The following is a 23,411-nucleotide window of genomic DNA, read 5'->3' as shown; positions in this document are numbered from 1 at the left end:
TCTGTCTGTCATGACATGCCCTTGATGTGGCATTATGGACTAAAAGCGATTCAGTTCATTGCAGTGCTGTCCAGGGAGAATATGGGCCAGAGAGTCATCGCAGAGGAACAAGGCACAAAGTCATTGCAGTGGTGCAACAAGAAGTCATCTTGCAGTCCTGGGTGCAGTTCTGGATCTGGTTAAGTCAGTGAGTGGTCATGACTGGGTCGCCTGCGTGGAGCTGGAGACTGGAAGGGGCTGGTCACTGCCTAGGCACTCCTTGGTGTGCTGGAGATGTACAATCCAATGACATGGAGATGGTGCGGTCATGACATGACGTGCTTCATAGAAATCCATTTCCATCTGTTTATATTTGGTCTGAGTCTTGTTTAATACATCTCTCTGTTGCTACTTTGGCCACTGCCTTTTGGGGGTAGAAGCTGCTGGAGAATGGGACTAAACTGTGCCCTCCATTCAAGGAAAGGACAGACTGCTGCCCCATGCTGCTGGCATGTGCTTGGGCCTACAGTAAAACCAAAATGTTGTCATGAGAAGGAGTTGGGTAGCATTCATTTTTCTGTCTCCAATATTGTCGTACTGACACCAATGAACCAGGTCCCTTTCCTCCTGGATGGGGACGTGCTAGGTGAATTGCTGGTTTTCAGATGTCCAACAAATACAACATCCTCCTTCACATCAGTTTGGAATAAGAAATGTCTCCCGTTTTTCACTTTATTTTTAACTTCATTTGATCTAGGAGGGATGCTAAGAAGACAAATCATGATGTTACAGATTTTTCTCAGTGTGTGCCTGCTGTCAAATGGGAGACTATCACTGTTTCACATTTTCTCCCGCTCTTGTAACACTGTGGATGGAATAAGAAAATACTTTCTCTGTTTTATTTTCTTCTCAAGAAGGCATAAAATTGACAAAAAATCTTCCTTGAAAGGAACGTATTTCAGAAAAGAAATAATTAAATTATTTAAGACTCATTTAAAACCACTTTGCTGAATAGAAAGCTCTGGAGCACAGCACTTATAAAATTAAAAACACTGAAGGAAAAGTAGCTTGATTTAAAATAGCAGTAGCTAATTTAAAAAATAATGCAGATGTAATTTATTGTGTGAAGTTAATCTCACCCTTGGTCCCTACAGCTGCGCTTTTCAAAAAAAAAAAAAAAAAGGCCAGAATCAAATGAAACAAATCAAAGTTAGAACTAATGTGCACCGTTGTTATTTCTGAAAAATATGGTGATCACAGTAACCCATTATCTGCATTAGCGTTTGCTTGAGGCATTTTGTTATTTAGCAGATGAGTAACTTGGCCGTGCAACAGCTAATGGAGGTGACTCAGCAACCTCCTGTCGCCACACAGGGACACCCCCTGCCCTACCTCACATGCACATTCCCTGCAGGATCTGCTGCCTTCCTACCCATGACTGCAAGACTTGACCATTGCCACACGGTCCTTAACTTTGCAGTTATCCCTCAGACAGGTCCTAAAATAGCCATCAGCAACAAATCCAGTTATGAAGTGAGGAAATTGCCTGCAAGAGCTTCCTGAGGATACAGGGAAGATGATGGAAACCAAAACTGTAAGCAGACATTTTAAGCTGTGGAGACAAAAGCTTTGTATCATCTTTTTACACACCAAGCTGGGAATCAAGGAATATCAATACTGACACGTGGCCAGTCACATTTTCCTGAAGCATGAGATAAAAAGGGACTCTGATGTGCCTGAAAGCTCTAGGTGAAACCAGGGACTCAGACAGGGGAAGTTCCTCTCTTCTTGACTATAAGAACTGCTTTTTGATCTTGTTCAATGGAATTCACAGACAACATTGGGGCAGATGTATTTGAGGAGATTTGCTTAAAAAAACAAAATAAAACAAAACAGCAGAGATGAAGGATACCTTAGATGAAGGATACCTTAGGATAGCACCAGTGAGAATGCCAGAAAATGTACCAGTGATGTTGCAACTTAGGATTGTTGCCATTATCCTTTCTCTACACACTTCTTTGGTTCTGTCTGCTGTGTAACAATTCTTTAGGTAGTTCAGTACGGCAACGAATATCCCCCTAAGCCATTCTTTCTTTCCTCTGGGCAAGCCTTCCTACTGTCCTGGTACATCCCATCCTCCAGTCCGCTCATCATCTGCTGACCCTCCATTGGTCTGAACTGCAACTGGTGACTGTCTTTCTTATATGGGAAAGGGATTAAAACTGGACACCCTACTCAGATGTGGCCCTATGACTTTCCATCAAAAAGGAGTAATTGCCTCCTCCAGCCTATGGGTGATGCTTTTGCTAATGCAGCACACTACAAAGTTGGCCATAACTGCTTGCAGGGTTGCCCTTGCCAGCATTTGTTCAACTTCTCCATAGGATCCTCAGATCTTGTTTTGCTGAGCTGCTACCTAGCCAGCCTGAGCTGTTGCCTGGAGTTATTCCAGCTCAGATGCAGGATTTTACGTTGACAGTGTACAAAAACTGACAGAATATAGCAAGGGATTTTGGTTCAGGTTCAGCTATTTTTAAAGGTGCATTAGATTTCTCAGTTTATCACCAGCAGAAAGGAGTAAAGAGATTTGGATGCTATATTAATTGGCATTTCATTACCATTTTTGGCTTTCTTTTAATCATTAACTGGGCTTATTTTTCTCTGTTTATAAAGCTTAAGTCTTTGATAATGACCCTTATGTACTTTGTCATTAATTACTGCTACATCCTCTTAGCTGAAGTTCTGTTTTAATGTGGTTTATAGTCAGGCATGAACTGCTTTAAAAGAAAGTGATTTTTAAAAGAGTGTGATTTTTAAGAGTCTGGTTTTATGTGGTGCAATGAAGGAATAGCAAAAATCTACAGCTCAGAGCTGCTGCACATGTGCACTGTCCTGTGCCTTTGTTATTGGAGCTGGGCTTCTCTGCCACAGAAAGCTGTAAGGTCCAGTAAAAACCTCGGCCAACGACTGTATTGTTAAATGTCTTAGTAGTGCTTCCAAGGTGTTCCTCTGGAATAGTCATTATTTCAGGGGCCTTCTAACATCAGCCACCGTATTTCTTATCCGGGTGGGTTGGATGGACACGTCTTTGAATGCATGTTTAAATAGTGTTATGGATGGTGACTCTTTGAAAGATTATAATCTGTTTACAGCTTCTGATTGTGAATGTGACAAATTGGTAGCATAATCAGATGCACTTCAGGTCAGTTTTTATAGGCAGCCGACAACATAGTATAACTTGCTTCATTACATTATTACCAGAAAGTTGAGGAAACTACAATAAGGCACCATATCAGGTGTGAAGCCTGAAGTGGGCTGTCTGGAGGGAAATCATGTTGTAAGAGCCTGAAGAGAAGAACATCTTGCTTTGTTGTTTTGTGATTTCAGAACTTTATTTTCACATAGATAGACCCTAATCCATTCAAGAATTTTCTTAAGTCTCCACAAATAAGAAACTGGGAAAGTGATGGAAAGTGAAAAGTAGGGAAAACTGGTACAGAGAAAGGATAAAATGGAAAATTTTTATCCATAGAATTATCCTGCCCAAGATCAGTGGGGATTTGCTGATCTTCACTGGAAACAAACAAACAAACAAATAAACAAAAACACACAAATTATTGGTTTATTTTTGGAGATCTGGGGAGTTTTTCATTCTTGCTTCAGACTTGTCTGGAAATGGTGGAGAAATGAGACCACCTGCAGGTTTTTGATGGTGTAGGATAAGGAATTCTGTTAACAGTAGCTATTCCAAAGGAGGCAAGGCCTCAATTTTAGAGCCTCTAGGATAAAAAAGTGTGTTGCAGTGGCTTTGAAGTTGTATACTGTAAATACACGTGATAAGTAATCTTGTCTAGCTGAAGCATTTTGATGTGACTGCACGTATATAGAGGAGAGGCTGCTAGGTGCCTCAGGAATGACATCACTCATTTCAAGCAAAGGTTCAAATTCCAGTCTTGCCTAGAAGCAGAGACAACACATTGGATTTTGATTTACAATAGCAGATTCTCACAAGCTGTTCTCAACACTTGAAACGTGCAAGAATTGGAACAGAAGAAGAGGTAGGCTCCAGTCCTGGGCTCACTTCTTGCACTCTTTCTGACTTTATGTGCCAGCAGTACTTTTATCATAGGGGTCATTCTCTTCCACTGAAGTTAACAAAACTCATGGAGATATTCAAGGGATACACGTATAAGGAAGGTTGAGGGTGCTGTGAAAAGGCAGAATTGCTTGTCTGTCATGAGATCTAAAATGGACATCAAACCACGCAGTGCTAAACTATCCCTTAGATTCCTCTCCCCTTCTGCAAAACCACTTCAGTTGTCTCATTTTTTCATTTCATTTTTGGCTGATCTGGCTTCTTCCTCTTAATAGGGGTGGTTTAAGGAATTAGTTAAAACGGAACATACCAAGACAACTAAGCCCCAGGCCTGCAGCTGAACCAGAGGAGGCTAAAATACATAGTCCTCGTGGGATCTTTACCCAAATGATTTAAGTGTAGCTTAAATCAGTGGACTGCTGAAGCATATCAGCTGAGTAATTACATATAGATTTGGGGGTTTAGAAACTAAACTTAAGATATTTATCTTCTCCTTACGCATGTTAACTCAGATTACTATTTAGTAAGACTGGCATTGTGTAAACTCACTTTCTAGGAAGCTTAGAGACCTGAGATTGGGAAAATGGAGTCTTTCATCTGGGTGATGCTAACGTGAATTGACCTCTTGTTGGCAGAGCTCAGAAGCTGCCATACTAAGTGACAGCAATATGGCAGCCCCCATCCAATGAATAAATAACTACGTTATAAAGTGCAGGCCCAGCCAGCCCCAGCAAAATGTAGTGTTTGAATGATGTGGATTTCAGTTCCTTCAGCTTGTCCAAAGGATTTAGATCAGGGCTATTTTGCACTGTAACTCCCAGTTCTGGCTGAAACACTGCAAGTACAACCCTTTTTCCCCTGGGGGCACTGCCTGCCCTTCTGGAGCCAGGCAGCCTCCATCCCTCTGCTTTGAATTTGTTGGCAGTCACAGAGTGATGCTCCTGATGTCTACACACACCCGTATGGTTCAGAACATGAGCTGCCTGGGACTGCTGAGTTCCAGCTGTGGGGTTTGGACACATACACGTTGCTGCTGGCCAATATGTTCTCTCTGCTTTCTGCACTACAGACACGTCCCCATGTCAGGGAGATGGGCATTGCTATTTTCTCACGGAAAGCATGTGTAAAATACTGTTACGTGGTATTTTATGGCTTTAGACTGAATCACCATGGCCATGGAGGACAATGGGTGGCAGTGAGACTAGATTGCCTGGCTGCAACATCAGCGTATTTAGTGTTTTATGGATTATCGAGTACTGCAGCTCAGGTTAGCTGTCAGAGGTCAAAAAAAATGTGAGATTTTAAGTAAGCTGGCTGTCAAAAAGATGCACCCACCTCCCCCTGCTTTCATGTTTCTGTCTCCCCTCTTGTACTAAAACTTAGGAGCCTGCCTGACGGGAAGACTCACGATGTGTTTTTGTCCTGCTAGGTTGGTTCATTTGGATGGGCCCTCCATTCAGTTTCTCAGGCAGACCCACTGCAATCAGTGTCAACCCAAGGCAAGGGTTGGAAGGCGTAGCTGAGAATGGAGGGAGGACAGGACCAGGTCTTCTGGCTGTAGTGTTCATTTGGTTCAGCTTAAATCCAGCGTAGAACCAAGGTGGAAGCAGTGAATCCAGTGGTGACTGAAAATCAAACATTGTGAGGTCTCTGCTCAGGACATTAGTTAGTCAAAGAAGTACAGTCTGAAATTACATAAAGATCTGATGATTTCTGCTTTTTTGAGTTCAAGAAGCGTTTGGACAGCACTCTCAGAAATACGGTTTGATTTTTGGGTGGTCCTGTGTGGAGCCAGGAGCTGGACTCAATGGTCCTTGTGGATCCCTTCCAGCTCATGAGATTCCGTGATTCTAAATCAGAAGCCCAGGCAGGGATGCCCACGCAGCACTAAGCTACTGGTTCCTTGCCGCTTCCTGACAGAAGAGGCTGATGCTGCATGTGTGCACTCAAGAATTGATGGCACCATCTGGTGGTTGTACATACAATGGCCAAGAATGTCAGTCTTTTCCCCATCTTTGAAGTTTCTTGTGCAGATTACAGAAACTCAGTTGGCTTGCAACACGTCTTACCTTCATGCCTACCCCAATGCCTTGCACACTTCAAGCCAGGCTCTGCAGATCTCTTAAAAAGCCATCTGAAAATGTTCTGAACAACTCTGTTGACCCTTCATTTAAAGAAAAACAAATAGCTGTATTTCATGTCTAATTAAGTTGTTACCTTGACAACTGGCAGTAGAAAGCTCAGCTCAAAGAGTAAGTAATTTCTTATCGCAATTAAGTTAGCTAGTTTCTCTGGAGAAGAACACTAAATGCATTTTACTTTCTCCATGCTGCTACATGAGGCAAAATTACAGCTAATTACTTTTAATTCCATTTCCATCCTGTATGACTCATTAATATAATAGCATGGCATAGCATATACCATAAAGGTGTGGGTTTTTTTATAGTGGAGTGAGCTCTGATAATTTCTAACTGGAAACCAGCACTAGTTCGGTACTGATGTTTACATTGGTGGTTCGCCAAGATAAAAAATATTTTATTGATTAACTTCTTAAATACAAAGTGCTTAAGTTTGTATTCTGTGCATTTTGAAGACAATGGTCAACTACTGCACAGTATTAACTACTAGTATTAGACCTTGCATCTGACATTGAGATGGGAAGCACTGACTGTGTTCCTGTAGTACCAATTAATTATAAAGGGAAATTTATTCTGTTTTATGGACTTAAGTTAAAGATTGGAGCAAAGGAGGACTCTTGCAGCCAGCTTGAGCCATTCTTCCAAGACTTCCCTTTTGTACTGCAAGATGACCACATTGACATAACAGTTATGTTCATGCATCCAAATGCGATTGAATGTGCTTTAAATCAAAGGACAAATACTCTTCACAATTCAGATGGTGGAGCTGCTCATGCTGGATAGGTCTCCAGCCTAATTTGAAGAGCCCTGGCATGAGTTACAGGTATCTACAGTTGTCAGGTACTTCCAGCCATATCAGAGCCTGGAATTTGCCATCTGCTCTGGCACACACTCAAAAAGCAAAATCAGTTCCTTTCAGGTAAAGATCTCCCCCACAGCAACCACAGTTACATAACCTACTCTTGTAGGTTAGTGTGTCAGAAGAACTTTCCTGGGAAAGGAGGGCTTTTGGGATGCCTTTTTGCTTAGCAAATATTTTCAGTCAACACACAATGATCAAAGTAAAGAAAAAGAACATCTAGCCCTAGGATGCAGCCACGGGAAAAGTGGAAAGCAGTAGGTCTAAGGAAGGATTAAACATCAATTTGGTAAAGAATCTAAATGGAAAGTCATCTCCCAGGGAGGTGTTGTACCTAACTGATCTAACATAACCCATGAGTTAGTGGACACTAATGCCCACTAGCAAGAGGAAGCTGAGTTACCTATAAAGACAGGTATTTTGTAAGGTATTAGTGGCCATGTCTGTGGAATAAATCGAAGCACCAAAACTCTGTCTAATGGCTTGCTGCCACTGCAGTTCTGTTTCAGACCACCCCCACAAGCTCTCTTGAAAACAAATCTGCTCTAGAGAGGTAACGCTAAGCTGCATGGGTGTGAGCAGTGTGGATGGGGCTATTTGAACTCAGGACTTAAAATCAGTCCCTGGATTTTATTTGGCAATATAAGTATAGCCTGTGGGAGTATTGCTAGATTACTGACTTCAGCTCTTGTGTTTCTCTGTGTGTCACAAAAGGCATTATCAACTTGGAAGGAGTTCAGATTGATCTTGGCCTCTATATGGTATCTACATAATCAAAGGTTATCTGATAACAGAGGGCTCTTTAGTCTCGCACAAAAAGCACAGTTAAGTGCATTGAGTTGAAGTCAGTGTTAAACAGATCGAAACCATGAAGTAGACACTGGTTTGATGGTAGTAAACTATGGAAACAGCTTTGTCAAGAGTATGAATATTTCTCCATCAATGATGTCTTTAAATCCCAAGTTTCTTTCTACATGATCTCGTAAAATTTATCCAGAAGTTATGAACTTGATGCAGATATCTTGGGGCAAAATTACTCTTTCAGAAGGTCATTCTAGAGCAGGGTCTTAAAAGAAGGGTCCTGTGGAGTATTTTTATGGTCAGGTAAAAACTCTCTTGTTGCCAGGACCTGTTCCTTGATGGAAGATATTTCAGGGTTCACAGATTAAAAACAGTTGAAAACACCGGTCAAAATTTCTGATTCAGGTTTTCTGGATTTCAAATCTGCAAAGGAAACATAATCTTTGACATGACCATAACTGAACTAATATCTCTACTAAAATCACCATTCCTCAGGAGTCAGATAACACACAAGACAACCCAGTGAGGAGTATATTGGATGCATACAAGGGCTTGTCAGCCAAACTGTGATCCAGCTCATGTTTTCTAGGCTAGAACACAGAGAGCTTACACTGTATAAGGGACAGGGGAAGGCTTCGGGGTATTTTTCTCAAGAATCTGCAGTCTGATGTTCCTCCGTTTTTTGCCAGGTAAGTACTATGCATACAGCCTGAATATATTGATATTACAGAGGAGCTGGTACGGTACTTTAATTTGGTTACCAGATATTTTTCAGTAAGAAATATAATTGCAATCCTTTCTTTGGAGAACTCCCTCTAGTTTGCAGGGCCTCTCATATTGGCAGGGACAAAGCCCTCTGGTTATACAGCTCTTTTTTCTTTTTTCCCTGAAATTCTTTTCAAGTTTAGCTGAGTTGCAAATTCTTAAGAATCACATTTTCTTCCCTGCTGTGACTTGTTTTCCTGAGGGAGAACAGTTGGTTGGCATTGTGTCAACCACATACAAATGTCTGAACCATTAGCCAGCACATACATTGTGTTTGGATGCCAAAGAGCAATTCTCCTGTCAATGGGATGGAAACAGAGAGATTCCTGGTTCCTTTCCTAACAGTCTCTATAGATCTACAGTGTGGTCTCCTCCTTCTTTTCTGCAGCCCCAGGACAGGACCAGAGAGCACGCTGCCTCAGGCCTCCCAGCTCTTCATCTGCACCACAGTACAGGACAAAAGCCTTCACTATTGAGGAAAACAAGGACTAGTCCAGCTTCTTCTAGCCCACAGGGGACACAGACCTTGCTTCACTGCTTCCCCTCCTTGAGATCTAACAGCCCACATTGAGATTCCCCATTAATGTCATTAGTTTGGTCATTCCAGCTGCAGTAAACCACCTTTGTGGCAAACATTCCTTGAAGGTACAGTAAAGAGCATCTTATACAGTTGCAATAGTGAGGAAGAAAGACTGCTCTTTTTCTGGAGTTTGTACTCTGAAAATATTAAGGAAATGACACACACATTTTGAGTAAGTGAAAGCAAATGGTTAAGTGTCAGTTCCATTTAATTACATGATCCTGTCTCAAAGTGAGCACAATGTCAGTGCACAACAGGGCAGAATTTTCAGTGAGCTGGGACAAGAGCAAATCTGTTACTTTTCATTTCTTTGGTTTGAAAATTAAATCATTTTTTTTAATTTTTTTTATTTTTGTTTCAATGTAGTTGGGTGCAAACTCCACTGATTGTATTTCAAATCAACTCTAAAGATATGGAGGGAGATTCTTACACAAATAATTATACAGTAAGTATAGGGGGAAGTGAGCAGGATTTGATCCATGTTTAAAATGAGCCTTGTATTCTTGTTTCCATAGATCATATTCTTTTGCATCTGTAAAGTGCTCTTTGTCTCCTAGACATCCAAAATTCAATTCTGTGTGGAATTTGTTTAGTAATGTAGAATCAACAGCTTGAATCAAGGGAGATTTACTGTCTACTTCCACCTTTAACCTTCCTTATAAAACAGTAGCCATGCTGGAATTTATGCAAAGCATACAAAGCAGATTAATTACAATTCAGTCCTACGAAAGGTGGTGCTGGGGCAAAGGGCTTGCAATCTGCTCTGAAAAGCATCATCTACTTCCCTCTTATGGGCTGCCAGCAGAAGAGAATTCCCTTCATTGTTTCCTATTCTCAAAAATGTCTCTAGACTATCAGCAGATGTTTCTATTCCAAGGAAAAGGAAAAAAAAAAAAAAAGTAGAGCTGCTACAAAGATACATAGAGGGGAGAGGTAGTAACCACCTGCAGAGTTCAGACTGGAAATTGGCATACTTGGCATTTTTTTCCAGTCATTTATCAAAAGAAGACCAGTGCTTTGAGTTGCTCTGTGCAGAAACTAGTGGAGTGAACAAAGTAAAATGTGCCGTTTATTCACATTGATCTGAATTAGCAAAGCAAAGCATGTAGAAGTCCTTAAATTCTACCAGAGTAAAAATTTAGGGTATTTAAGTGTATGCTGCATTTTGCCCTTGCAATAGGTTTCAAAAGGCCAGAGGTTTCGTTTCATTTTTAAGAAGAAACCATGATTAGTATGAATAATAATATCATGCAGCAGAAATTGTTCTCTGTGGGTGGATGATTGTCCAGCTGCAAATACTGTCGATAACTAGGTTTCCAGGTATTCTGTAGTTTTGATCTGTCACACCAAGGTTGTGAGTTATGAAAGTTCACACTTCTAATACATTTATTTAGTCTTTGATGAGAAATTCAAGTTTGAAAAAATATGCTTATCTATATGCGTATGATGCTTTAAAACTATCGTAGTTCTAAAAAAATTTTACAGAACCTGCCTCAAATCTCCTTGTGTGTATGCCCCCGTGCAGTTCTCTCCATGCTCTCATTTACCAGTATAGCCAGCAGGATTTTTTTTTCCTCTGGAGCACTGAGCACCATATATTTGAACATCTCAGATCTTCTGAAGCACATGCAAGCTTCAAAATGACAAGCCCATGGAGATAGGCTCATTGTGCCTGAACAATCAGGGTATGCATGAATCATTTCACACTAATTGTTTAGACCATCTTGATTTTGTAACTTCTGTCTTTCCTTTCCTCCTGGGGCTTCTTGCATGGACTTTTTACTCTCTTATATTTTGGGGCCTGGTTCTGCAGTCCCATCCATTTGGATGGACCCTTTCAGTCTGACCCCTTGTGTGCTGTGATGAGTGCCAGCAGGGGGACTTCCTTTTACAGAGATGAGAGGGAGCTTTGATGGCAAATTGTTGGGCATAAACACCTACTATGCTTGTGTTTTCTGCTCAGTACCTAGCAGAGAAAAAAAAATCAGACACAAATTTGTTATTACATTGCTTAAATTATAATGGGGTTATTTAGAGGTCCCTATCAGTAGTGTGCCATGCCCTGAAAATTGAAAGCAACAGTGTTCCTATGCAACATTGATGAAGCCTCAAACATTTTATTGGAATATGTATATATTCAATATATACACTGCCTAACTAGTGCATTTAATGCAGCTTCTTTTCCTTTTCTTTAAAGTAAAATAAATCCAAAAGAGCATTATAAATGTAAAAAAAAACTACATTTTGGTCGGCAAGATAGTATTTGTGCAAAGGTTAGTGTCTTGCAAAATGCCATTTCCTGCAGTAGTATACCTAAAGATTCATGTATTTGTTATATATTCTAAAAGCTTTAAAGCAAAGTGGAGGCGATGAGTTGTATTTCATATATCTGAGTTACGTTACCAGAAGCAGAATAAACAGCCCTTGCATTCTTGTGGAAAAGTTAATTACTTTTATGACACAACATCATTTTAATCAAGACAGAACAATCAGTTCACATTACAAACCCTATAATTGAGGTAATGTAATCAATGTAAGTAATCAGCTATAACAAGTAATTAAATATCTAACCGCATCAAGCAATAACTAAAATTACAGCTTTGAATAATATCAGCTAATTGCGTCATTAGAAACTTGTGTGAAAGCCATTGGTAAATCTAAGTTTTTAACTATGCAAAGTAGCTCTTGCAGGTATCATTGGAAGGTCTACAGCCTCATCGTGAGACACATTAGATAGTAAAACACGACTAAAGAAAAGCAGCCGTCTTCTAGTGTCAGGCTTCGATTTATCACAGTTCTGATGTAGTAAGGTAGGAGTTGTCTTCCTCCTTGGAGTCTTGTGTGGCCCCAGCTCTCCAGCACAGCCAGAGGAACCACCTGTGATGACGTACGGGTTTGCAACACAGCAGAGCTCAGGTGAATAGGCAAGGCATCACTCAGCAGCTCTGCACACACCTCTTTTCTGCCTGCTGCCACGGACGTGCATCAGCACCCGAGCTGCTGAACCTCCAAGGTGGTGTGCAGGGATGTCAGCTCTTGCTTCTTTTACTTGTCTTGTGTATGCTTGTGAAGACCAATGGGCCTCTCCTCCTGCATTCATGCGAGGCAGAGTTTAGGCAAAAGTCACTGAAACAACAAAAACAAAAACCTATTTGGAGAGGATTTAACCCCTTCTAACAGAACTGTATCCGTATGGAACAGACCTGTCTGTGCACATCATGTAGCAGTGGATCAGCTCCAGCATCTGAAGACTATTTATTCAACTGCAGCAGTACTACCAGCCCAGAAACTTTCCCAAATAAAGGACAGTGCAACTGAGGCTACCAGTAGAAAACATTTAAAGTGGAACAAAAATCACTGAGGAAATACAAAGTGAGATAGATCCACGTATGTGTTTTCAACCATGTATGTGCATTTTTCAACCATGACGGTATTCTGAATGCTCGCTGGCTTGAAAGAGATGAATGTGAATATCTAGCGCTCCTCGGCACTAAGAGAATTCTGTAGCATCTGGTCTTTCAAATTATATAGAAATCCTAAAAAGAGCCCCTGGAAAGCACAGCATGAAATAAATCTGGTTTGTGAGAGTAAAGAAGTGTTTAAGCCATGCCAGCTGCTTTTCCTATTTTCAGCACTGGAGTTGGATTATTTCTGAATAGCAGACGAGACAGGCAAGGACCCTAGACTGGAGCCCAGCATTTCTGGAAGAAGTTTAGCTCCTAAGTTAAGTTCATGCAAGGCAGACAGAGAAGCACAAGACAGAGTAAGTGCAGTCTGGTGACTGCAGAGGTCAGTGCAGAGGTGAGTGCAGTCTACAGTGAAGCTCACAGCATTGCCATCGTGGCGTGACATCACCTGAAGTATTTAAACAAATACTGACCTGACTGCCTCCACAGCCTTTAAACAAAACTGGCAATGTATTGTTTGCACCAGGAGATCACAAATGTCTTGTTACAGTAGTGGTGCAGTCTAGACAGAAGGAAAAACTTGTGCTCCTGATGCTCCCATCCATTGCAGCCCTTGGGCAGTAGCATAACCTCAGGGCTAGGCTGGTGCACAGAAGTCGGTCTGTGGGAGTCCAGGAACAGTTGGCTCTTTGTCTCTTTGTGCTCACCCTTCCAAATCCCAGCCAGTATGCCCTGGATACTCCTTGACAGCCTGGGACTTTCTATGTTGTTAGTTAAGGCGATGCTCCCAAGAGGACAAAACAGAGAAGAAAAAGTAGGAAGCAAACACTGATATCACAGGGGAGGAAAACTGCTGAAATGCAGAAACGGCAAGATTTGGAGTCCCACTTGATGAAGTAAAATTACACTGACATTTGGATTCAAAAGCTGATGATGAGCTTGGTGGCAGTGAAAACAAAAACTGCTAATAACTCTAGGAGAGACTCACAACACATAGTCAAAATATGAAGCAGGTAGGAAATATAGAATTCAATTTTTTCCCATAACTGGTTGTACTTCCCCAAAACCCAAACCAAAACCAAACAAACAAGATTTTTTTTTTTTAACAGTTGCTGTCTTTTAGACATCTCTCCATAGTGTTCAAAGCTTTGTATTATAGCACGTGGATTTCCTTTCAGGGTTCTAGTTTTTAAAAACCTGGGGGGTTGTACAGTCATGGCATTCCAAATTGCTGTCAGCCACCTGCTTACAGCCAATTTATTATGGGTTTTGATTTTTTTAGTGAATGCGAGAGAGATGGAGAGGCTGTGGCTGATTCAAGTACCAGCGCCCCTTAGCATCCCCAGCACTGACGAGCATGTTTTTTTATCCCATTGCAGCAAAGACCTGAAGCCGCAGCCTGGCACTCCTATAAGAGCATTCCCTGACACTGAAGGGTGAGAAGAGAAGCCCACAAAGCCCCGTGGGGATGATGGGCAGCCCTTCCAAGGGGGCACATTTTCCATCCTGCACAGTGGCTTCTGCAGTTGGGCTCCCTTCTTTTCCCAACTGCTTTCTGAAGTGAAAAGGTTATGAAAGTAATGCTGTTACTTACACAAATAGATTTCAGTGCAGCATGTGAGGAGTACTCTTTTAATAATTATCTGTAAACTACGTGTACAGAAGTTTAACATCTTGTGAATTATGGGTAAGACATTTTGTTGGTCTACCAGGAGGTTAGATATACTTTACCAGGCAGAAGAGAGGATACAGGTCTATAAGAAGCTAACCGGTTTAAAGTGGTTATTGTAATTAGTTAGTTTTCCACCAGCTTATGTGGATTCAATATTTGGAATTGGAGAGTCTGGTGGGGAGAGGGTTATTATTTCTGCCCTTTTCTTAAAATTGTGAAATTATGCAAGATAAATGGTTTTCTGAAAGCCTCTTCTGCTTCAGAAACTGCAAACTGAAAAATGAATTGCATACTTAGCTGCCAATGAGTAAAAGCTGAAAACAACAGTGAAAAAAAACCTTGCTTCTTATTTCAGGAGGTATAATTGTGTGCATCGTGTGGGAGTTGCAAGGCTCAGGAGCACATATATGATGTTTTGTTTATTGTGGATGATACCCTCTCGCTGTTGTATTGAGGATACTGACCTGTGCCTTATACTCAGATGTTCCTTAATGTCCTCCTTGTCACAACCTGTATGAAAGCTATTCATGATGTTTAAAAAATGTGCAAAAAAATCTTTTGTTCATGACTGAAAGCACAAAGGTACTTATACTGATCATTCATGGGAATCCTTGGTATCTCCTAGCCATGGTCCTTCTCAGAAGACACCCATCTCGTTGGGAATGTTGTTGAAAGACTGAGAAATAATTGTACAGTCACTGTGAGGTGGACAGATACTTATGCTGCATCTTGCTCTCCAGAAAAGCATAAGGGCTGGTTGCTAGTAACATCTGTTTGTTCATATTTGCATGTCTGCTTCCATAAAGCTCGCAGAGAGCCTGATGCTGAAGGGAGTGATAATCTCCAGAACACCCAGCTGCTGGCACAGGGCTGAGCTGGCACTGAAGAACTGCATTTCGGTTTGCTTTTAGGATAAAACTTGAAAAATCTTGGCAGCTCCCCCTCCTGTTCGCTGCTAGCCATGCTGTAGATGAAAAGGACCTGCAAAAAATGTATTAGGAACAAATAGAAAATAAGAAACTTCTTGTTAATGAACCACTAAAAACCTCAGTCTGATTTTGGACTCATCAGTTTTCTTCGTATTAGTCTTTCAAATGTGCCTGGGAGCATTTTGTGGTCCCCAAGCCAACTGGTATGGTAAAGCCCACGTCCTTACTGTTAAAGTCTCTTAGAGTCACAAACAGCATGGCAATGTCCAAATTGCTCATTGGGAATGGTTCTTGGCCCACCAAACCAGGCCCAGAAAATTGTTTTGGAAGAGTGATAGCTTGCCTAGGCCAAAGCTATCACAGGCCCAATTCTAGCAAGTTTCTGGGCTACATGATCAAGTTTCAGGCCTGGGAACAGCCCCTGGCAATGATTAATCTACACTTCTATCAATGTAGCCATGGAAGCTAAGACTAAATAAATACTGTAATTGGAAAAAAACAGTCCTCACTATGTCATTATTTCAGCGAATTCTTAGCAAGATTATATTTTGTGTATGTAAAGTATGGCATAAATTTCAGTCGATCCAATTTGTGCTATATCTCCCTTTTCAGAAAGTGGTTTTAAGCATAAGGGAGGTGGAATTTTCCTTACGTTATCCAAAATATGTGTGTTCTCCAAGGAAACAAAAACTGGAATAGAAAAATCTACTTTCCATACCTCAGTTAAAAGCCACACAACCTCTCCCCAAAAGACATTGTATCCGGTCCACCAAAGATGCTGTTCATAGAGTACTTTCCTTACACAAATAATGTATTGCAATGCTCCCACCATCAGAATTTTTTTTTTTATTGTATGCTCTTAAAAGAAGGCAACCAACACAAACAAACCCCTCTATATTTGGACCTAATCTTCTCTTTCTTGGCCTAAAGCCTTCCTTCTTATCTGTCTGTTTATCACTCCCAGGTTCTACTGTACATGCAAGCAAGAATGGAAATAAAAAACATGCAAAAATATCAGGGAGAGCTACAGTTTCCTCCATAGGGTTCAAGACTGAGCAATTCTGATTTGCCTGTAATTAAAGGGAATTACTGGGTGTCCAGATTTCTTTTGATAACTCTGAAAATAGCAGCTGTAGGCCTCGTAGGAGCCATGACAGTCAAATTCCAGAAGCGTGTGGGTGTTCTTCAGTAGCCTGATTTTAATACAGCACTGAAGCCAAATCCTGTTTCTGCTGATTTCAGCAGCAAGCCTTCTTTTTATTTCAGTGCATCAAGCTTTCACAGAGTGCCACAAGTTCAAAATTATTTCCCAGCACAGTCTATTACATGACCATATTTTACCAGGAACTTCCTTAAACACTGTTTTGAGATAGAGCTGTGCAATACTTCCCACTAATATTAATTTATTAATGCATAATTAATAACACATTCCCCTTCTCTGCTTCTTTGAGTAACTCTTTTTAACTGGAAATGGGCAGGCTGGAAAGATCTGCTAGTTAAAACTCTGCTGGAGTACATAGAAGCCAATCACCAGTAGGCTGGCCAAAGAGGAAGAAATCTGTACAGAAATGTAGCTGCAAGCTTGTGTTTGTTCGTTGATGTTTATACGAGTGGTAGTCATCTTTTCTGCTCTGTGTCTGCATATTCAGGTCTTTTTATATGCTAATGCCATCTTTACTTTATGTATGAGTGTGTATATCTATATATAACAGGGAGGTATGGTCAAACTGCCATCAGTTTAAGTTTAGAATATGTTGTTTAATTTACATTTATTTATTTATATATAATAATAAGTGGGGATATTAGAAAATATTGTTGCTGTATACTTTAAAGCCACTGTGAAAAGCAGATATATCTATATATGCACTTTATATATATGCATAGCATAGAAAAGTAGTTCTGCCTCTACCAGTGTTGCTCTGAGCAGTAGAATCAAGTACTGGTGGCTATCCTATTTTCGTACACCGCCTGTAGTGAGCAATATAAAAGTACAAAGTATTTTATGAGCATCCCATATGAGCAGTCCCATCAAGAGTACTTTCATAGCTTTGAAACATGTCTCATTTGGCTCTGTTTTTAAAGAGGCCAATAAAATCCACTGGGTGCTAATGCAGCATGACATGCTGTTGGATAATTTTTAAACACTTTAATGTCTGTGTGGTGTCTTATTCATGTAAGTGCTTTAGTAGTCAGACAAACTGAAGCACATCTGAGACATGGAAATCAAATTGAAGCTTTTAACAAGTCAGCCTTTCAGTATTCCCAGTGTGCCTGTGTTTAAAAGCTACATGCTTTAGGTGTTGAGTTCTGCGGGTGTCTGAATAAAGTCAATGTTATTTAACCTTTGTTATTTTTACACACTCTTCATTCATTTATTTTGATTTGGGATCACCAGGCTGACTTCACATATGGATGCATTTAGAAGAACAGGATGGATGTAGAAAGCTGGCTACAGCAGCACAGCAGGCTTGCTTTTCACAATCAGGTGGATGAAGGAATGTACACGTCTGCTATGTCTGCATACAGATGTACTAACTGCATTCACAGTGGTTACCGCCAAGTCACAGCTCTGATCCCTTTGCTGCACAGCACTATGAGGCAATAATGCCTGGTATGACTTAATCAATCACCTCTCTCTCCTGGAGACAGTGCTGCTTCCAGCCACAAGCACACCCAGATAAAAACTGCGTTTGCCTTCTCCCTCAAAGACCAAACCAATAAAAGGACCAATTTCTTTTTTAAGAGGAAGGAAGTGTAAGGTGTGGGAAAGCTGTGTGAAAGCTGCTTCCTCGACTGCTGGTTCTCATCTCCCGCCCCTTTTGTTCTCAGTTTAAAGCTCTCCTCACCAGCTGACTAGACTGCAGGTAAAAATGTTGTTGCCCTGGTCGGTCACGTAGATCCTGATTCTTCCACGCAACCCTTGGTTGTTGAAGATGGTTCCATGGCCATAAAAGTGAAATTCCTGGTGCCAACTCCAGATGCACAAGCAGTTGTTGACCCACTAGATCCATCCAGTTCTCCTCAAGCCATTCTCCTCATCAGCAGGACCACCTGGGCCCCCATGCCCTTGACCATTTCCCCCTTCTAGGATTTTCCAGGATAAAACTGAAGCTTGTTGTTGTTGTGAATATGACGGACAGCAGTTTTTCATGAATTTGCTTCTTACAGTAGAAAAAGACATTTCTACTGCTCACTCTTCTCTCATTTCATCCCTGTTTCATCCCCATGCAATAGGTGAATCAGTGCTGGAGGATGGATGATACTCTATGAAAAAAAAAAAAAAAAAGGACAGCACAGCCTTTGGCTGATCCCATGCTTGCTGTGCTGACTGAGAAACTGCATCTTCTTAGACCTCCCAACCAGATCTGTCCCTAGAAGTCATGGCTAAAGCCTAATGCTTTCCCAGGCCTGTAGAAAAATGCTGTCCTAGTTCAAGACATGACATGCTGTTTGTGTGATACTTACTTTTTCTCTAGAGAAAAAAAAGAGTTACTAATGCATTTTTTTCTTACACTTTTGTGATACGAATAAATATTTTGGATGCAGGAAGCTAACCTTTCCCTAACCCTTCATAGTTGGTGTCCAAACTTTCTTAGGTTTGCCAGAGTAATCAGAAAGGCAAACAAGTTGATGGATGACCTTTATTCATTGAACTGCCTGCATTCCTGCCTAGCTCTGGTTTTTTACTGATTATGTATTTTGGGTCAGCAGATTTGTGCAGTTCACACTTCATTATCTAACAAACATTGAATACTGAGAAGTGATCTTAAGTAGTGCAGCTCTTTCTGCAGTTCCTGGGTTAGTCCTGGGTGGGTCAAAAAGTTTTAAAGCCCATGCTGATGCAGTGAAAGTTAATCGACACAGATTTCTGCTAAAAACTGAAGTATTCCTTTGCATGAAAATCAGTGTAGAAAGAGGAAACAGCAGATAGTGGATTTCCATCTTCTCTCTTGGCACTGACTACTGGCAGTGGCATTTGAGTGCTTTGAAGGCATAGATCATGACTGAGGACTGTATAAGTGACAAAAACTTGAAAAAGACTTCTTCAACAACATAAGTTACTCCCACACTTTGCTTTGGGAGATAGAGCTGATCACAGAGAACTCTTCAACCATCAAATGTTCCCTAGGCAAATGTGTGGTCCTGAAATTGGCTGAGGCGTGCACCCTCTAGCCTTCATGTGGCCATTCCCCAAGTTCAGGAACACACATCTTCCATCTAGCCAAGGCTATTTCATTGTGTCAGTTTTTGGAAACTGTCCCAACCCAAGATATAAGTTGTGAGCAATGAATGCATCTTTTGCAATAATCATAAATGGAAAAGTAGGCAAAAGCAAATTTATTGCAAATTACTTCCCTGAATGCCTTCATTTCTTCACTATTCTTTGTTTTGAAGTGTATGTAGTAAGCAGAATGCTTAAAGTATTAGGTATTTTGTTGTCACTGTGGATGTTGTTAAAATCCTTTAAAAGAAGGTCCCATCAAAGTAATTCTTTGTGCTGGGTAAGAAACTGTACCAGGAAAAAGATTGACTGGGCCGTTCTCACAGAGCAATGCTATTTGACATTGGGGAAGGAAGTATTTAATTAGGGGGGTGATGTCCTCTCAAAAAGGGTGACTGGGACGGAGAAAATTAAATGATTATTGCATAGCTTAGTGGCAGAATGAGGAAGGAAAATGTAACCCTGAGGAGATCTGTTCTGGAAAGAAGCCAGCGCTGGAGTGTGCGAGCTGCTTACCCGACTGTCCGCTTTGGCTCCAGCTCTGCAGAGCTGTAAACATCTGGCATGGGGACATGAGACGTGATGCCTTCAAACTTCCTCCAGACCGAATACTTTTCTGGCTGTTTTTGTCTTTACAGGAACCCAGACCTTTGTATAACAGAAGGTGCCAGTTTTATTCAAGCGGAGTAGGATTCCTGTATGATGCCTACCAGACAGAGGTAAGCAGTCACCTCAGCACACGTTCATTTCTGTAGTATATTGAGGGGCTGGTGAGGAGGGAGGCAGCTATCTGAGAGTGTCTCTGTGCATGTAGGTCATGGGTTGATGGAAACCCAACTGTTTTTTTCTCCCACAAGTGATTCCCCGTCTGTCCAAGCCCCCGATGATTGCAAATCATTACAACCAGTGAGGTTTTGAGTCATCATCAGTGTTTGTATCCAGCACACTACTCTGGGACGGGAACAATTCCTAGTCCATCCATACTGTTTAATAGCTGTCTGGAATGTATTTATCACATTGGCATCTTTCTCTAAGGAGCATTTTGTTGACTTCAAGTGGTATAGGAAATATCTGAAAGAGTCCATTTGCATTGCCCAGAAGACTTCAAATATTCTCTGTATTTATCCAGCACAGGCCAAGAATGTCAGTGGTTTGCATGCAGCTTTTTATTATCGCAAGGACATTAACATGGTAGGAAAAGTGCCCATACCCAAATGGCTAGCCTCCTGAGAAGTCCAGATTTAGTTTCTTCTCCTATTTTTCACTTTGCTATTATGGTAAATTGGTGGGAGTGAAAAGGAAATCAGGCAGAGTGGGATGGAAAACAAACACTCGTATAACTCACAAGAAGCCAGATGTCCTTCATCACCATTCCTCCCGTTGCTGTGAAAAAGTGTGTGGGGAATGTTGCTGTTAATAATTCTAGACAGGTTAGCAAAGTCTATCGCCAGGCTAAGCAGCTAATACTGCTTAAATCTTGCTGCTAGGGCACCCTGTTGTTGGTTCCAGAAAATGCATGACAAAAATGTTTCAGTGACCTCCTTGCTTAAAGACCTGCCCAAACCAAGCCAGGGTCAGTGACAACAAGCTTTCCTGTAAGTTTTACTCTATCCTCATCTATATTGTTCATGTGCACTCAGACAGAGTCATGGCCCAAGGAATGATGCTGATTCTTCTAATTAAAGTGCATAGCTGGGGTCACACTGAGCACATCTCCCTGCAGGTGACCCCAGCCTTGGGCTTCTGGCCAGACAGCTTTCCCCGGCTCTGCAGATACAGGCAATGTCTCAAGATGGGCTGCCCTGAACTCCCGTCTCTATTCTGGGCAAAAAGTCCCCTACAAACCTATCTTTTTTAAGGTGCTATTAGTTTGTAATAACATTCCTGTCTGCTTGTCCGCTGATCTAGAGTCAGCATGTGCTAATTCAGAGTTAATGATCCGTGGCATTTGAACTTGGCTTTGGCTTTCCTGAAGTTAGCCAGCTGGTGAGCAGGGGACGTGCTCTGCAGTCCAGGAGAGCACCTAAGCAGGAAGGCAGGTTGTTTACTGAGTGTGAGTTTCCTTTTGATCACCATCGCTCACGGAGTCTGTTGTTTTCAGTTCTTTTCTTTGCTCATAACAGAAACAGTTTGATTTTATTGCAATTACTATGAGGTGAGAACATCTCTTCAATTGTGCTGAGGGGATAGACAAGGCACAAACAGCCAGAACCTGAAAAAGCTAAATGTGTGGTCACTGAAATGAAAAAAATAGGTCTTGACATGCAGGATACCCACAAATGGCCTGTTTCCACCACCCTTGCTCACACCACACAGCAATTTGTTTATTTTGGTTTATCCACTGATCTCCTAAAAAGGAGTGTCTTGCTCTTTGCATGTTTTAAAAATGCAGTGATAAAAATAGACAACTACAGTAACTCCCTTGGCCAAAAATTCAGTATGTCTTGCAGCCTAGAAGCAGCTAAAAACACATCTAAAATCTTGCCAATCTCCCTCTTTGGTCCTTCTAGCCTTCTGCAGCCAGAAGGGGCAAACTGGCCTTATGATGCTTGGAGAGGGGAAAACTGCTTTTATCTCTTATCAGAAGCGATCCCCAAAGCAGTGCATCAGAAAGAACCGCCTTCTTAGCAACCCACTACATCTAACAAAGTACTCAGATCCCTATCATCCATGTATAATGGAAAAGGGTACTTTTGTCTGTGTGGGTCCTAGGCCATTTTGACCACATACAGAGGGTCAAAACCAAGGTCTTATGTTCCACTCAGTGCAAAGGGACTAGAGCATCACAACAAAATATCTTTGGCAGCAAGTACATTGGCATGGTCCGCTCCAGGGTCAGTTTTCAAAATTCTTTAAGAAATAGCCACGTGTGATATTTCAGTCACTTCTGAGCTGGAGCTGATTAATCTGACATAGTCGTTGACATTGGTGCCCTCTTCTCCTGCAGTAAATTGCAGCTCGGGCTGAGGAAGGCTACAGCTGATCATGCCTTCAGGTCAGCAAAGCCCTTGTGTGAAATTCCAGTACGTTCAAACACAAGAGGAGGAGGTTAATGAAATTAGGTCATGTCTCAGGTTGAGATACTCTTGTGACAAGTGAGACATGTATCAGGCTGTGAACTCCATTTCTGGATTGCAACTCAGATTGGAACTGTCCTTTCATAACCTAACTTCCACTTTGGGTTAGAACAGCTGATTTGCATTAGAGACTAACTAACCATATGTATAGCCTTGTCCTGGGCAGCAAAGCAATCCTCAGGCATCATCATTTTAACTTCTTTTTAGCTTTATCACCCTCTAGTTTCCACTGCTCAAACAAATCATGCTAAGGACAACAACTGTAGCAAGTCTGAGACCAGCAGCAAGATGAAATTTCTCAGGTGCTGTGTGTAAGACTTTTCTTTCTGCTGGGAACAAACACGTGAGAAGTATAGACAGATGACAGTGGCTGTTTTCACACTAAAAAGGATGCACAGATCCAAAAGTTGGGAGCTGAGAAACGTGGTGTAACGTCTTTGGATACTGTCTCACAGAGGAATGCATTCATGGCAGAGCAGGAGTGAGAATGGCTGACAGATGATTTTCAAAAGCAGGCATGTATTCTTGAGCAGCTACTTCTACTCTTTCATTTCTGTTCAATGATGTGCTTTATATGCATTTTGCAAACGAAGTACCTCTCAGTTGTTACAGCACATCATTTCTATCAAAATAAAAACTATAGCAAGAATGTATTTTCTGTCCTGCTAGCTTTTAAAATGTGACAGTTCTCCAGGATTTCAAACTCAGTAAACTAAAAATCTCAGGAAAAAAAAAAAACACCAACCAAACAAACAAAAAAACCACCAACCTTGTGTATAAAGTATTTCAGTTGGTCTACAGTGCCACACAGAAGTGCTATATCCTTACTACATCTAAGGAGTCATTAAAATGATTTCTCGTCTGCGTGGAGAGTGGCTTACGTGCG

General features: G+C 41.3%; 1 protein-coding gene across 3 annotated transcripts in view; it reads left to right on the top strand.

Moving 5' to 3' along the window:
- Positions 1 to 23,411, top strand: part of TMEM255B (transmembrane protein 255B) — a 72,031-nt gene that overhangs the window by 33,239 nt on the left and 15,381 nt on the right. For all 3 annotated transcript variants that reach the window (XM_080577086.1, XM_080577085.1, XM_080577087.1), the window contains one exon: positions 20,087 to 20,167. In XM_080577086.1, coding sequence (XP_080433212.1) covers positions 20,087 to 20,167 — 81 coding nt within the window. The remainder of the gene's footprint in view (positions 1 to 20,086; positions 20,168 to 23,411) is intronic.

This window comes from Anser brachyrhynchus (genome assembly GCF_964034855.1).
Source record: "Anser brachyrhynchus genome assembly, chromosome: 1".
NCBI lineage: Eukaryota > Metazoa > Chordata > Aves > Anseriformes > Anatidae > Anser > Anser brachyrhynchus.
This window is presented reverse-complemented; position numbering and strand designations above follow the sequence as displayed.